Source organism: Mauremys mutica, chromosome 21 (genome assembly GCF_020497125.1).
Source record: "Mauremys mutica isolate MM-2020 ecotype Southern chromosome 21, ASM2049712v1, whole genome shotgun sequence".
In the NCBI taxonomy this organism is placed as follows: domain Eukaryota; kingdom Metazoa; phylum Chordata; order Testudines; family Geoemydidae; genus Mauremys; species Mauremys mutica.
Window position 1 is genome coordinate 18782330 of NC_059092.1, and position 15939 is coordinate 18798268.

At 62.1% G+C, this 15939-nt stretch overlaps 1 protein-coding gene across 1 annotated transcript; it reads right to left on the reverse strand.

Annotated features, from left to right (window-relative positions):
- Positions 1-4402: 4402 nt before the first annotated feature.
- LOC123354513 lies at positions 4403-14184 on the reverse strand. Its single transcript, XM_044996630.1, has 7 exons — positions 14000-14184; positions 12002-12171; positions 10780-11355; positions 8030-8252; positions 7094-7297; positions 5981-6168; positions 4403-5534 (listed from the first exon to the last, which is right to left on the reverse strand). The coding sequence occupies exons 1-7, from the start codon at positions 14167-14169 to the stop codon at positions 4978-4980; spliced, it is 2088 nt and encodes a 695-aa protein (XP_044852565.1). The 5' UTR covers positions 14170-14184; the 3' UTR covers positions 4403-4977.
- Positions 14185-15939: the final 1755 nt, after the last annotated feature.

The window sequence follows — 15939 nt, forward strand, 5'->3', positions numbered from 1 at the left end:
AGGAACTGGTCACATCCCGTTTTTGTCGTTGGCTCTGGCCCTTCTGCACACTGGCGCTTTCACATCCCCCGCCACCCCGCTCCGAGCTGACCACAGGCTCTTTCTGCAGGCTCAGCGGGACCCCCGGTGCCTGAGCCCTGCAGGGAGCCGGGACGTGGCTGGGCCAGAGCCTCTGGCTGTCAGCAGCTCTTGGCCTGAGCCCGAGAAAGTGCTGCACTTGGTGGGTCTATTCTCGCTGGGGTACGTGTCCTCACCTGCCCTTAGCGGGAACTCCCCAGGAGTGTGCCTCCAGAGGCTGCTAAGATCCAGCTCCACCCGGCCTCCCTGAGTCCCCGCTCTGAAACCCAGAGCAGCTGGGCAGTCTCTGTGTTTTCACCCTGGTGACAGGGAGCTGGTTTGGGGGGGATTGTGGGAATGAGGGTCACTCATGGGCACCCAGCCCTTTGCCCTGCGGCTGCATGTGAAGGTGTCTCTAACTTCCTGTTGGCATTGTGCAGTCAGAGCCCCCGCCCCCCCCCCCCCCCGGTCAGAGAAAACACTCCAGTGGGTGTCCGTGCGGCGAGGATCTGGTGCTGCTGGGACCCACTCACCTGGGCCAGATGAGACATGGTCTGGGAGATGTGATGGTGCTGAGGTCCCAGGACTGCACTTACCTGCTTCCAAGGGTCCATGTGAGTGTGAGGGCGCCGGAGCAGCTGTAATGTCCCCCACGCCAGCCTGCCAGCTCCCTTGGATCCCTGGCGCTGCCCAGCCTGCCTAGGCTCCCCCCCACGCCTCCCTGAGCCAGCCCCCGTGTTCCAGGGAATCACCTGGGCCGATGCTGAGGCAGAGAAGCAGCTCGCAGGGGGGCGAATGGAAATGCCCCCCCCACTTTAACTCACCTCCATCTGGCTCCTCAGCATGGCAGTGCTGCAGGTTCGCCTCCATTGGGGAATGTGTGCGCAAAGGCCTAAGGGGCCAGCCGTGCCCATCACCTCTGTGTCTGGCCCCTAACTCTGCTGGCTGCTGTCCCCTGGAGGGCACCACCTGGCAAAGCCTCATGCTCATCACTAAAATCCACCGTCCCTCCCTCGTTTCCCAGCCTCTGGGCATGCGGCTAATGGAACAGGAGCCCGGCTGGGCGGGGGGTCCCAGACCATCGAGGGGCTGCCATGTTCCAGTGAGACTGTGCTGTGGAGACGAAAGGAACCCGGATTCCACATCCGGCTGCTCCTTTCTGTTAGGATTCGGCTCTCTGAGATCGCCCGTGCATGAAAGGCGAGCCGGAGGGCTCATCTCGTGGGGCCCTGTCCATGTCACGTCTCCTCCAGCTGCACGCTGCATGGACTATCCCAGAGAACCCCAGCCAGAACAGGCCTGGGTCTTGGTAGCACCAGGCACATTTCTTAAAATCAGTTCCGCCTGCCCATGCTCTCAGCTGTGGGCCACCCTTAGCCCTGCTAAGGCACATGCACTCCTGGGGCCACTCCTGCTCACGCCAGGCTGGGATTTGGCCTGGGGTGTCCACGCAGTGGGGCCTGATGCTGCATTCCCCAGTGACTGTGATGGCCATGCCGGCGCTCAGTGTCACGCAGGGCCAGGGGTGTGGGGCAGGCTCCCCTGTCCTAGGGGGAGCTCTTGGTCAAGAGGATTTCAAGTTGAAGGGGCTCCTTGGAAGGTCCCTGCTCTGCAGATATTTGGCTTGATTCACTGTCAGAGTTTGTAAGTGCTTTGAACCAGCGAGTGGCACATGCAGGCCCCTGCAGATCCCTGGGGAGGTCCTATTGCGGGTGTCAGCAGGGAATGCTCAGGTGTCCGTTCTTCTGTGAAATCAAACCTGCCCAGGAATCCCTGAGCCAGCCTCTTGCATGGGGGCAGGTACTAGCCATTCGGAGAATCAGCCCGTGGTTATCAACAGCACTGGAGCCCTGGGTTGGAACCTGCGGGAGTTGTTTGCCTCCTCCAGCAAGAGAACTGAGAAGTGCTGGGCCGTAGCTGTAACTAGAGAGACTGCTGAAAGATGGGCACTGGCTGCCTCAGGCCTCTGAGGGGGTGTCTACTCTGCAATGAGACACCCATGGCTTGGGCTCAGGGGGCTTGGGGGAAGGGGCTGTTAATTGCAGTTTAGACATTTGGGCTCAGGCAGGAGCCTGGGCTCTAGGACCCTGTGAGATGGGGGGTCCCAAACATCTTCATTGCAATTGAACAGCCCCTTAGCCAGAGCCCCGCGAGCCCGAGTCAGCTGGCAGGGGCCACTGCAGGTGTCACTGCAGTGTAGACAGACCCGGATTGACCCAGGCTCAGGGTCCAGCTGCCCGGCTGAGCTGCAGGTAGCTCTGCAGTATCTGCACGGGACAGATGGGGAGACCGGCGCCCAGAGATGTGAGGTGACTAGCTCACGGGCTCAGTGGGGGTCTCCAGACTCCCAGGCACTTGCTCTAGCGTGCCCCAGAGTCCTGGGCCCTGGCGTGGCCTCGGGGGGCAGCGGGGACGATCGCCAGGAGACAGACTGCGCTGGGGTGGTGCAGCTTTGCACTGGGGCTGGCTGAGAGGCAGGACAAACTACCCCCCTCTGACTGGTTCTGCTGCCCTGAGCCAGTTCCCTGGCGCACGGACTTTGGCCTGACGTGTCTCTGAAACAGCCAGGTGGACACGGGCATGTGCTTCTGGGAGTGCTAGCAACCCAACAGGCATCCTGGGACCTGGGGTTCCTCGGCTCCTCTGGGCTGTATGGGAAACTTGGGATTAGATCGAGCTACCCCCTGAGGGGTAGGCTCCCTGGAGAGCCAGGCTGGCACTGCAGGCTCCTTGTCAGTGGCTGAGGGCACAGGGCGCAGCCAAGGCTTCGGAGTGGCGTATCTCCTGCCGGCTTCTGGTTCGGGGGCTCCTGCTGTGTCGCCAGCACTGTCTCCCAGGGAACTCAGGGCTACGGGAGCTGCCAGGCTTGCCCTGTCCCGGCGCAGGACGGGGGCGTCTCTGCCTGCACGCTGGTCCCTGTCTCGGGTCTGACTCCGCGTCCCTCCCCCAGCTGCTTGGCTCGGAGGCCAGAGCAGAACAGTCACTGGGGGCAACTCTTCCCTGAACTCTGGGAATCCAAGGGAGGGACCCAGCTCCAGGGAGCAGGTGCAGTTTGACTCATACACGGCACTATCCCGCCAGGCGCTGGGCACCATTCCTGGGGCTGAGGGGCTGGTCTGCCTTGCAGGAGACGTGCAAGGATCAGCCCCTTGTGTCTGTGCGTTAAAGGGAAGTGTTGGAGGTTTACAGACCTGTTCCAGCCTCTCAGGATGCCCCCCGAGGCTCTGTGGCATCCCCCAGCTCCTTCCGACATTCAGTGCCTCTGAGCTGGCCTCAGAGAGGCCCCAAGGATCCTAATCTCATCTGACAATCCCTGTGTCCGTGGCGGGAACAGGACAGTTACGCTTTATGACGATGGCTCGACGTAGTGCTGGGGGGCCCAGCAGCTTCCCCCATGAAGTCTTGGAAGCCTTGAGGTGAGGCACCAAGACCTGGGACACCAATGTGGGGCCAACCCACAAGGCCGGGATTGAGGAATGGGACCCAGGAGTTCTCAGGCCATTTCTGTTTGGATGAGGCCTGGCTGTGTGCTGTGCCCGTGGAGCGCCTGGGTGCCGGGGTGTGCCAGGTGCCAAGGCCAGGGGTATACTGGCACGGTGTGTGTTTGCCAGGGGGCTGGGCTGGGGGCTGGGGCAAGGCCAATTTGGGATAAATTTGGCCCTACGGCTGGGACTCACCTGCACCCTTGTGCCGGCAGAGGGAGAATCCATCTGGGGTTGGGAGGGGGGGCAGGCACTGTAACCCAGGACCCCATGGGGAAGGGCAGCTTAACTTGTAGTCAGAGCTGACTGGTACCCAGGGTCTGAACCAGCCCATTGCCTGGCCACGGCCTCTGCCTGGGAGGTCTGAGACCCCAGGGAGGGAGATGGAGCCTGGGCCTGTGTGTAGGGCTGGGAAACAGGCCCCCTCCTCCCCTGCTTCACTCCCTTGGGCAGAGGGAGCTCAGCACAGCCCTGCTCTGAAACAAAACCCCCTTTCCCAACTGCGCCCAGCCACCCACCATGGGGAGTGCGCACCCCGCCTGGGCAATGGAGGCCTGGCTGGACATTTGTGGCGTTCGTTGCCTAGCTCCTGTAACCAGTGCTATAGAAATACCTCACACACACACAGGTTCACACACACACACGTGTGCACATACACAGGTGCACACACACACATCCACGCACGCACACACACATCCACACACACACACATCCACACCCACACATGCACACATCCACACATGTGCACACACACACACACACACAAGTGCACACCCACATCCACACACACGTACACACACACACACACAGAGGTTTCTGATATGCTGCGTAGTGTGGGTAGACATCAGCCATGAGACATCAGGCCCCGTGCCACAGAGTGAGGATTTATTGACATTTTCGACAAGCTCATGGCCAAGTTCCCTTTCCAGATTTTCTGGGACGAGCCCGTCCCTGGCGCGACTCGCTGGGGGCAGTGGGGAGACCCCAGGGCTGGCTTTGGCCCTCTGGGTGTGAGCAGCGTGAAGCAGCGGGGGTTAGTGCATGCAGCAGCTAGACTCTGTCCTGTGTAGGGAGCACAGAGTGGCTGGGACAGCGGGGACAATGGCCAGGCAGGGACGCAGCCAGACAACCCCCTTCCCTTACACTTGGTGACTCTGTCTCAAAAACACATGTGAAAAACCGCTCGGCCCTGGTTAGCTTTTGGTTGGCGTCTGGGAGGCTACTGGGGCCTGACAGGGGCAGGACTGCAGCCAACAGGCCCTGCCCCAGCCCTAAGCAAGCTGATGCAAGCAGAGGGCCTGTGCAGAGCGCCCCAGGGGTGCCATTCCCTTGTGCCCCACTGTGAGGCGCTGCGATGCAGGGCGAGAGCCAGCGTGCACGTTAGAGGGCAGAGAGAGGCTGGGATCAGCCGGCGTGGGCCAGGGCTGGCCTGGCCTGCCTAGTCTGGGAAGAGCAGGAAGCCGGAAAAGACGCTGTCGGAGCCAGCGATGCCCACCATGCCGTTGTAGTCGTTGACTGCCAGCCAGAGCTGGTGCCCGGCGTCCATGCGCAGCAGGAGGCCCCCGGAGCTGACCTGCTTGGTGTTGGACATGTGGTCGCAGAAGCTGGCCACCTTCTGCCGGTTCTTGTACATGTTGACGCAGAGGTTGGCGGTCTGGGAGGTGTGGAAGACGAAGTAGTAGAGGCCGGGCACGCGGCAGGTGAACTTGCCCGAAGTGGTGTTGTAGTCCTCGCTGAGGTTGGTGATGGCGCGGTTGAACACCACAGGGGCGTTCTTGTCCGGGTACTGCCCAGTCTGCCTCACTACTGAGAAGGCCGACTGGTGCTTCTGCTTGTAATTGCCTGGCAGTCCGGGGCCCCCAGGCTGGCCGTGCTCGCCTGGCTCTCCCCGGGTGCCAGGGGGACCCATGGGACCAGTTTTTCCTGGCAGGCCGGGGCTGCCGGAGTCTCCTTTCTCCCCCTTGGGCCCTCGGGTTCCAGGAATGGCCGGAATGCCTGTGGGGTTCCAGGGAGTGTCCGTCAGGGTGGATCCGGTGGCTCAGGGCATTGGGAAGGGACAGCTGGAAGCCCCACCCTGCTCCCCTGCCCTGGTGGCTGAGTGGTCGTGACCCCAGCTTAGCCTGGCTGTGTGGTCAAGTCCTCTCCCCCTCACTCCGCGTCTGCATAGGGTTGGTATCCCTGAGCCAGCCCTCAGGGGTTTGATGCTGAGCCGGCAACTGTGCCGGTGTCTGCGCTCCTGCAGGAAAGGCGCCGGAGAAGGGCAGCTGATTCCCTGTGTGGGGCATGTCCTCTCCTCTCCCTCTGTGTTTTCCCACCTGTCTGCCCAGGACAGAGCTGGCACTAATCCTCTATCTTCTGGGCACTATGGGCCTCGGGGAGCCCTCTGGTGACACCTCTCCAATGCCCCCTCTCTTGACTAGCTTCTATTAGAGGGCACCTACCTGGTTCGCCTTTGACTCCTTTCAGCCCATCTCTGCCATCCTTGCCAGGCATGCCAGGCGTGCCAGGCAGCCCAGGGGTCCCATAGCAGCTCTGGGAAGCACTGCCTGTCACGGTAGTCTCCAGCGCCAGGAGGAGAAGGGCTAGGGCCAGGCCCACTGGTTCCCAGACGTTCTTGGCCATCATTGTCCTACCACGAGTGGAAATGCGGAGCGTGTTGAGGGTCCCTGCCCTGTCGCTGCGGGCATAGCGGAGGCCCCTTGCTGCCAGGCCAAACAGCAGCATCTCCACCCAGTGACAGACCGCAGGTTACGCTGACCCTTGCTCTTACCAGGAGCCACCCTCCCTCGGCTCATCATGCCCACCCTCTCCCGCCTCCTGGGCACCGCCTGTCCCCTCGGCAGCCTGCCTGGGTCCGGAGCGCTGCCTGACAGGCTTTGCCAGCCTGATCCCAGAGCCCATCCAGAGAGCCAGGGCAGTGTCTCCCTCCCGACCCTCGTAGGCAGCCCCTCTCCTTTCCGGCAGCCCTTCCCGCTCCCTGCTCTGAGCATAGCTCAGGAATGGCCCTGCAGCTGGTGCATGGACAGAGATGCTTGAGCTGCCTGGCCCTGGTTTGCCGGTCACTGGTGCTGGCTGCGGCCCACAGCACAGCTGGGTTGCCGGAGGAAGGTCCATTCTGGGGATCCCCAGCACTGGCACAGGAACAGCTCAGCTCCCAGGGCATTGTCCTGTTCCCAGGATCCCTGGCACTGTGCTGCTCGGGGGGCAGCTCTGCCTTTCTGCAATCTGTCCCTGCACCGGGCAGTGCACTGCCCACCGTGGCTGCCCCACGCCAGTGCACCTGCTGGCCCCTGGCTCTGCCCTCCAGCCTGGCCGGGGCTCTTAGACCCAGGAGTCCAGCAGAGAGTTAGTGGGAACCCTTATGCAGAGTGACCTACCAGTGGCCAGGAGCAGGCTACTGGGGTATCCCTGCTGTGAGCCCACCAGCCAGCCCTTCCCCAGCCACACGTCAGCTCCTGTGGCCATGGCAATGGCTGCCACCGTGCCCACAGCCCAGTGACACAGGCCTAGCTGCTTCGCCAATGTCCTGCAACTGCCCCCCACCAGCCCTTTACCTCTCTGGGGCAGGGCGCTGGCTCCCGCGCTCTCCGGAGGGCTCTGCTGCAGTGGGGCTGCTGGCTGGCTTGTCAGATCTCCGGCTGCGACACCAGCCAGGAGGAAGTTGGTGGCTGAAGGAGGCCAGGACAGGCCTCTTGGAAAGACCAGCCCCTTTGCCGGGACCCTGGCCAAGTTTCACATCCCTGTCCTGGACATTTCTTCTGAGCAAGCATTTTCCGCAATGCCGGACAGTGCTAAACGCCAAGCCAGCACGCCCCACCTCGCCACGGGCCTGGCCGCCAAGGGGCCAGGGCAGGAGGGACCACCCGAGGGGTGCCAGGGGCAGCAGCAGGACCAGGGGCCATGTGCAGTGCTCACGGCTGATCCAGAGGCAGATGCTCACCTCCCTCAGGGCACTGCCTCTCCGCTCACCTTCTTGCTTTCTTCTACTCCCCCCGGGACTGAAGTGTAGGACGGCAGATGGCCATGCTGGAGGCTCCCCCACAGTGGCACGACGTCATCCCAGTGCCCGGAGCACCTGCTCAGAATCCTGTGACCTCCGACACTTGCCCATCAGTGCGGGGATGAGTGTTAGTGCTGAGTCTGTGTCATCCCCATCTCCTGGCACATGTCACTGCCCGCTCCCAGCCTCGCACCGGGCACCCTGGCCAGCCCAACCCTCCCCTCAGCCCCCTGGGTGCCAGCATAAACGATTGAATTGGAGGGGGTTGCGGTCAATACCCACATAACTCCTGCTTCCTTTTGCTGAAGAATGTTTTTGGATCAGTGAAGGGCTTGTGGCACACACCGGGAATCTGGGAACCAGCCCCCAGGGAGGGGTCCTGGCACTGTGGCACATACCCGGGAATCAGCCCCCAGGGAGGGGTCCTGGCACTGTGGCACATACCCGGGAATCAGCCCCCAGGGAGGGGTCCTGGTGCCATGGTCCATACCCGGGTATCACCGCTCTGGGTAGTGCCCAGGGCCCCGGTGTTAGCTCACTAGCTGCATCAGCAGGAGTCTTTTTCAAGGCCGAGCTGGTTGAGCCGTCCATCCGTCTGTCCCTCGTGTTCCAGGAGCGCAGGCCCCAGGACGAGGCGCTGGCTCCGGTGAGGAGCGCACAGCGCCCCCTGGTGTGAGTGAGCAGCGCTCTTTCCCCTCTCCCTTCCTCCGTCACTGTGGGCAGACGCAGCCCCCAGAAGGAATCCAAGTTGACCCCCAGGAGTGTCCAGTGCGTGCTCCCTGAAGTACCAGCCCAGCCCTCTGCGAGGGGCACATGCCCTCTGCCCCTGCCTGCTTTGCTTGCTGTGTGTGGGGAGGAGGGTAATGCCCCGGGGCCCTACCAGAGGGCAGCGCCCATGCTCCCTGCAGCATCGTGCCTGGCTCCCCTCCCCCTTTTCCCACGACGGCAGAGATCTCCTCCCCACCAGCAATCCAGTGCCTGGGCGTGCCACAGGGCAGCCCACCGTGCAGGAGTCCTGGAACTGAGCCTACAGCCTGGCCCGAGCCGGGTGAGCCCATTGCCCACATGCACTGGGATCAGGGCCCTGGGTGCTGGGTGCTGGGCAAACCAATGGGCTGCTGGCTTCATTCCGATTTAGGAAGAAAAAAGTGTCAGCCTCCCAGAGACTCTTCTCCTGGCCCCATTGCTCCCTGTCACGCCCAGACGCCAAGGGCCAAGTGGGCCCAGGGGCGGCTCTAGGCCCCAGCACGCCAAGCGCGTGCTTGGGGCGGCATGCCGCGGGGGGCACTCTGATAGTAGCCGGGAGGGCGGCAGGCGGCTCCGGTGGACCTCCCGCAGGCGTGCCTGTGGAGGGTCCGCTGGGTCCCGCGGCTTCAGTGGAGCTCCCGCAGGTGTGCCCCCCGTGGCGTGCTGCCGTGCTTGGGGCGGCGAAATCGCTAGAGCCGCCCCTGAGTGGGCCACAGGATCTGGATGCCCACCGGCCCTGGGGGGTCCTTCCCGCTCAGGACAGACTGAGGCAAGCAGCTGCTGGCCATGCTGCATCTGCTATCTGCAGCGTATTTGGGTCAGCCAGGCTGGTCCCTTTCCCCGGGTGTCGGGTGGAAAGCCGCCCGCCCCAGCATCGCTGACATATCAGAAACACTCCGGCCATGTTGGCTCCCTTAGCCTCCACGCGGCTTGGAGCCTGAACTCGCTGGACAGCACTGGGCTGGGGGAGCTGGAGCCAAAGGCAGCCTCTGCAAAGGCTGGTGAGGTCATATCCTGCGGGGGTCTTTCCTGGGAGACGCCAGCCCGTTGTGCTCTGGGCCTGTGCTGTTCCTGGCTCCGAGGGGGCCCGGACACTGACCGTTTGCAGGGAGATGTGAACGAGAAAGAAAACCAAGGCACTGGATGGGACTGAGCGAGGGAAAGAAAGGGTTTATTCGTCTGTGCTGATGGGGAGGGGGTGAAAGCCAGGGGTGGCCTGCAGCCAGCTCCAGATTTGCAATGGTTAGTACAGCGTGAGCCACAGCCGACAGCGATTTCCTATCAGGGAATAAAGGGGCCACAGCGGGGGAATGACACCGGTGACAACTGATCTCCTTCGGCAGGGGGGTGAGAACCAGCATGGCAGGAAGATCTGAGCCCCTGGGACCGGGGCGCTGCCTGCGACTGCTGCTTGGACAGAGCACAGAGTGCGACCGCTCTCCTCGGCCTGGGGGACACACTCCGTGCTGAATGGCAGCGCCTGGCCGGGAAGGGGGGGGACCCTGCCTGGAGTGGGAGCGGTGGTTCTTTAGGCAGCCTGCCGGCTGTTGACGATGGAATGGACCTGCCTGGAAGGCGAGATGACACTTCCCAGGGCGTTAGCTGGGGTTACAGAGCAGCCAGCAGCTGAGCCAACACAGCCTATCTACCACCTCCCCCCGGACACTGCCCCCTCTGCGCCACACGCCACGTCCTGGTCCCCAGCGCAGCTCTCTCAAGGCCGCACACTGGCAAGGGGCACGTTACAGGGACGCAGGCCCAGGGCAGAGGGGTGCCCAGCAGGACAGGGTCACTGTCGCAGGCTTTGGCCTTTTGCAGACAGATCTTGTCTAAGGCCTGGGCTGTGGGCTGTGGCGTCATGGCCATGGGGCCAGAGGACGGAGCCCCCCCTCGTCTGAGGAGCCCCACACTTGGGTGCTGGGAGGGAGGCCCCTGCTGCGAGTGACCTGGGAAGTCCAGATGCCATCCCATGACTGGGCCCAGGCCCCCGCCAGCCCGGGGGACAGGTGAGGATTCCTGGTCTGTTTGGCATGCTGGGGGTGTGCTCGTCCCACAATGCCCAGAACCAGCCTGCGATGGCACAGGCTGCCCGGGCAGGCACTTAGGGCCCAATCCTGGTGCCATCAAAGCCAAGGGGAGCTCTGCGGGAGCAGGGTCTGGGCCGTGACGCCTGGCCAGGGGCTATATACCCTACACTCATGGAACTGGACACAAATTATTTGTATACAGGCCCTGGGGAGCTCAGCAGCCGGCTCCCGCCCCTGCCTGGCACACAGAGCACCCAGTCTCAGTGCCACGGAGGTGGGCGGGCGCAGGCGCAGTGCTCTCCTGAGTGGCTGGGTGGGGAAAGGCTGGGTCTGCACACACCGGCTGGCCTGTGGCCCCCCAGGACACGCGCGCACCCCCGTCAGGGCTCTCGCAGGCCAGCGGGCGAAGCGGTGGGGGCTCGGAGAGGCAGGGGCCGCCTTGCTGTAGTGCTGGCTGAGGGGCGTCACTGGGTCTCAGGGAAGAGCAGGAAACCGCTGAAGACGCTGTCGGCCTCGGTGCCGTCGTACACCTGGTTGCCTTGGCGGGGGTCGCTCTCGAGCCAGACCCGGTCGTTCTGGGCCAGCTGGAGCACGCTGCTCCCTGAGTTCACCTGCAGGATGCCGCGGCTGTTGCTGTCGCAGACGCCCAACTCCTTTTTCTCATTGAGGACGAGGCTGAGGCAGAGGTTCCCGCTGGAGATCACCTGGAAGGCAAAGTAGTAGACGCCGGGCACCCGGCAGGTGAACTTGCCCGTCACGGTGTCGTAGCCGCTGTTCGGGCTGTCCGGGTCGGTGATGAGATTGTCAAAGACCACGATGTTCCCGCTGCTGCGGGGGCTCTTCCTGGAGGCCGAGAAGGCAGGCCGGGGCTGATCCTTGATATTGCCAGCCTTTCCTTTGACTCCCTTCCTCCCCGGCGGCCCTGGGAGCCCGGGGGAACCATTTGGCCCCCTGTAGCCCTGGTTCCCAGGCATGCCGGGAGGCCCAGGTTCCCCTTCATCACCTTTGGGTCCCCGGATCCCCGACCTTCTTCCCGGTAACCCTGGAAGAGAAGAGCAGGCCGCGGCTGACGGAACTTTGCCCAAGCATTGTGGGCTGACAGCCACATCCCCCCCAGGAGCAGCCACCCTCCAGCCAGCGCCCATCTCCATCCCTTGCACCGAGCCAACCTGGGCCAGAGCCTGGCTCCCTCCCCTCTGCCAAGCCGGTCTGGGCCAGCTCCCAGCTCCCTCCCCTCCACCGAGCCGGCCTGGGCCAGAGCCCCCAGCTCCCTCCCCTCTGCCGAGCCGGCCTGGGCCAGAGCCCCCGGCTCCCTCCCCTCTGCCGAGCCGGCCTGGGCCAGAGCCCCCAGCTCCCTCTCCTCTGCCGAGCTGGCCTGGGCCAGAGCCCCCGGCTCCCTCCCCTCCGCCGAGCCGGCCTGGGCCAGAGCCCCCGGCTCCCTCCCCTCCGCCGAACCGGCCTGGGCCAGAGCCCCCAGCTCCAGCCTCACTGCCGAGCCGGCCTGGGCCAGAGCCCCCAGCTCCAGCCTCACTGCCAAGCCGGCCTGGGCCAGAGCCCCCGGCTCCCTCCCCTCCGCTGAGCCAGCCAGCGCTGGGTTGGAACTGGTGCCCTAGAGACGACACCCAGCACCATCCAGCCCTCCCTGTGTTCTCAGCCCTGGGAGCTACAGCTTCCCTCTCCCCCCTTACCTGGCTCGCCTGTGTCGCCTTTCTGCCCTGGCCTCCCATTGAGGCCCGGCACGCCAGGGTAGCCGTCTTTGCCGGGCGGTGCTCGACACACGTCCTCCTGAGTTACTGCCATGCCCAGGATCATGGCCAGGGTGCTGGCTGCCAGCCAGAATCTGCCAGCCATTCTGCCTCTGCAAGCACACGGTCCCCACAGCGTCAGCCATGCCTGGGACAGTCCCACAATTGCTCCCCACTGCGGGAGTCACCCCCCACGAAGGGCACATTTCCAGCCAGCGACAACAGGCACTTCCCTACAGACCCCAACCCAACTACACACAGCCACGGGTGGGGAGAGTGCCCTCAGCCTCACACTCACACACACACACACTCTGATTGGGTGGGAGTGCCCCCTCAGTCAGTCACACACACCCACACACCCACACCCACACACACACCCACCCACCCACACACACACACACCCGTATACTAGAGCTGGGTGAAATACTAGCTGCACAAACCCCTCCAGCCTGTGGCCCCTGTTGTCACTGTTTTCATTGCCCGGTTGGAAAATGTCCCTGATATTTCAGTTTTGAATTTGTCTCCAAAAACATTGTGGAGACGGCTATTCTCCTTCGCTAACCACATCATTTATGGTGCCGCTATAGCTGTGTGTGTGTGGGGGGGGCGGTGTTGGAGCTGCCGAGGAAGGACACGGGGAGCAGAAGGAGAAAGCAGCAAAGCAGCGGGCTGGCCTTACCTCCGGGGGCTGCCTTGCACAGGGTGGGGGCTGGCTACCAGCGGACAGGGACCTGGAAAGAGACCATCACAGCTATGCACAGAGCAGCAGAACGTGAGCCAAGTGTCAAAAAACAACTCAGTCCCCTTCTCTCCCGCCAAGGGGCCAGTGATTCGAGGGGCAGTTCTAGAAGGGGGGGGGGGGGATAACCGATTGGGGTGGGGGTCATGAGGCCTGTGAAGTCTGCTGCCCCTGATATTGTGGTTTGGGGGGGGCTCTGAGTGCATGCTGAGAGTGAGCACAACCTAACTGGAGGGGGCAGGAATGACCCTTTAACAAAGATGTCCTTTCTCCAAGGGGTGCATTGGGGTTTAATAGACAGGGTGAGATTCTGGCCTTTTTGGTGTCAGTGACCAAACCCCCGCAGATTGCCATGGGGCCAGGCTCCCACCCAGTGTTTTAAACAGTCAGACTCTGATTCCTTTCCTCTCTCCACTGTTCAGATGTCGCTCACAATGTCACCGTTCACCAGTCTTCCACCCCAGCGTCAGCACCGGGGCAGAGATGACCCATCCAGCCAGAATCAAACCTGGGTCAGACCCAGGTTCAGAACTGGTTACATCCCGGCCATGGTCAGCATGGGGGTATGACCAGAGCCAGGAGTGGGCTAGGTCTGATGCAGATACACAATACAGAGCCCAAACTCTGCTCCCAGCCCCTAGCTGGGGGCTGAGACCCTGACCTGCGCTGCAGGCCCCCCGTCTGCAGGACTGGGAGAAGAGCCCGCTCACAGGTGACCCCAAGCCAGGAAGTGCTGTGAATGGCAGCGAAGACGGGCCCAGAGAGGCTGGCCCCTTGGGCAGGGAATGACCCCATGAGAGCTGACTGCAGCTGGGAAGGGCTCCGAGATGCCGGGCAGCAGCAAGGCAGAGATGCAGCTGTCATTTCCACTGCAGACTGGCTGCATGGCAGCGTGAGGGGATGGGATGCGAACATCCCCCTGTAGAGCTTGGCTGGGCCCCCCTGCGCACTGGCCTTCTCAGACAGAGAGCAGGGCCTGAGGGGCTACTCCCTTCCCTGCCCCCACAGCCATCCAGCTGGGGAGCTCCTCGGCCCAGGACAGGCGAAGAGCGAGGGGGGCAGAGAGCTCGTCCCAACGTGGTGGGAAGAGGCTGAGGAAGAAAGGCTGCGGGATCCCGAAGGCAGAGACCTGCTGCTGGGGAACCAGAGTGCAGCCTGCATGGGAGAAGCGCCCCCGGGCAGTGCAGAGAAAAGTCACTTACCGCTCCCGGAGGCTGGCCGAGGCTCTGTGAGCAGGCGGCTTCGTTTGGTCTCTGACCTTCCCCGAGACAGAGAATGAGGCGGAGGGTGCAGGGGGTTGGGGGGTGGGATTGCGGGTGGCTCTGTCCGGTTGGGGTTGGAAGAAGCTGCTGAGTTTCACTTCCCAACCCATTTCCCCTTTTGGTGTTTAGCTCCTGCCCCGTGCTGGGTCTCCCGGAACAATGGGAATGTCCTGGTCAGCAAAATACTAACACTTTTAGACTCAAAACCACAGCAGAGCTGGGCAGGCCGGGCCCTGCTTCCTGCTCGGTGCCTCCCTGGCCCCCCAGCAGCCCCCACGGCAGGGCACCACTGCACACACCGAACAAAGCCCCGGTCCCTGGCTCCAGGAGCTGGCACTCAGAGGCTAAGGTTTATGGGAGCAGGTGGGTGTAGGTGACACAGCATGTGGTGTGTGTGTGCAAGAGCAGGGCAGGACACCAGGGCTTGCACTATGTCTCACCAGAACTGTGACGGGTTCTGTGTGAATCCTGCACTTTGGATGGGGCAGAGCGTTCTCAAGGAGCAAACTCCATAAACCCGGATTTTAAACAAAGAAAATTGTCAAACAAATTCCATGGTGTTGCTGTGAGCTGGGTGAAACCTTGCAAGGGTTGAGGTAAAACCTCAGAGAGATTGATAGGTGTGAACTCACCCGTCAATTAACAGCACTGTCAGAATGAGTTTGCCAGACACCCCCCACCTACAGAGGGCTTTCGTGAATATTGTTTGGTGTGTGGGTGTGGGTGTGAAGGCAGGACACACAGAAATTGAGACCACACGCACCAGAGAGAGAGCCAGGAAGCCAAGCAGGAGTCGGTGAGCACAGAGTGATGCTGGGAAAGGCTAGGGAGGGGCTTTGGGGTCTGGTGTTGGCCAAAGAGTCCTGGGGTTAGCCAAGAACCTGCTCCTTTTGCTCTTGATTCCTCCTGTATTCGGAGACACCGGACTTTGTACATTCCTTGTAAAGAAACAAATACCAACCTGCTGAACAAATCCCTGGTACCATGGTAACCAAATGGCAGTTGCTCCAGGTTAATCAAGACACCCGGGGCCAATTAAGATCCTTCTCTAGAAGGCAGTGGAGACAGCTAGATTGATTGGGACACCGGAAGCCAATCCAGGGTTGGCTGGAACTAGTTAAAAGCCTCCCAGTCAGTCAGTGAGGCACGTGTGTCAGGAGCTATAGGAGGGAGCTGTGCTGCTGGAGGAACGAAGCAGTACAAATCCATATCAGGTGCAAGGAAGGAGATATTGAGTGGGAGCTGCTGTGGGGAAGTGGCCGAGGGAATTGCACACGTCCTATTTCCAAAAAGTCAGCTACCATAGCTGCTAATTTTAGGGTCCCTGGGCTGGAGCCCGGAGTAGAGGGTGGGCCCGAGCTCCCCCCTCCCCTCCCCAATTGATCACTTAGACTGGGAGACAACAGAGACTGTGTGAGGGAGGGTTGCTTCTCCTCACCTCCCTTGTTGGCTTATGATGAAAATGGCTCAGCAAGCTGTGACTCTTGCCTCTGGAGAGAGAAGGGCTACGTGGAGGTCACAGTGAGCCTCTGAGGCTAGCGAAATCCACCACGAAACGCAGGCCCCACGGAGTCAAGGACTGAGCTTTGTCACAATAGCTAAGTCCAAGCTGACTGCAAAGTGTCACAAAGGGATCTCGCTAAACTGGGTGACGGGGCAACCAAAAAACCAAAATGGCAGCTGAAATTCAGTGTAGATAAACCCACAGTAACGCACATTGGAAAACATCATCCCGACTATACCGACAAAATGGTGGGGTCTAAATTAGCTGTTACCACTCAAGAAAGAGATCGTGGAGTCATCGCCTTAGCCCCCGCTCGCCATGAGGCCCCGCCCTCTGCTCTCCTCCTCCCCCCGAGGCCCTGCCCCTGGCCAGTCCA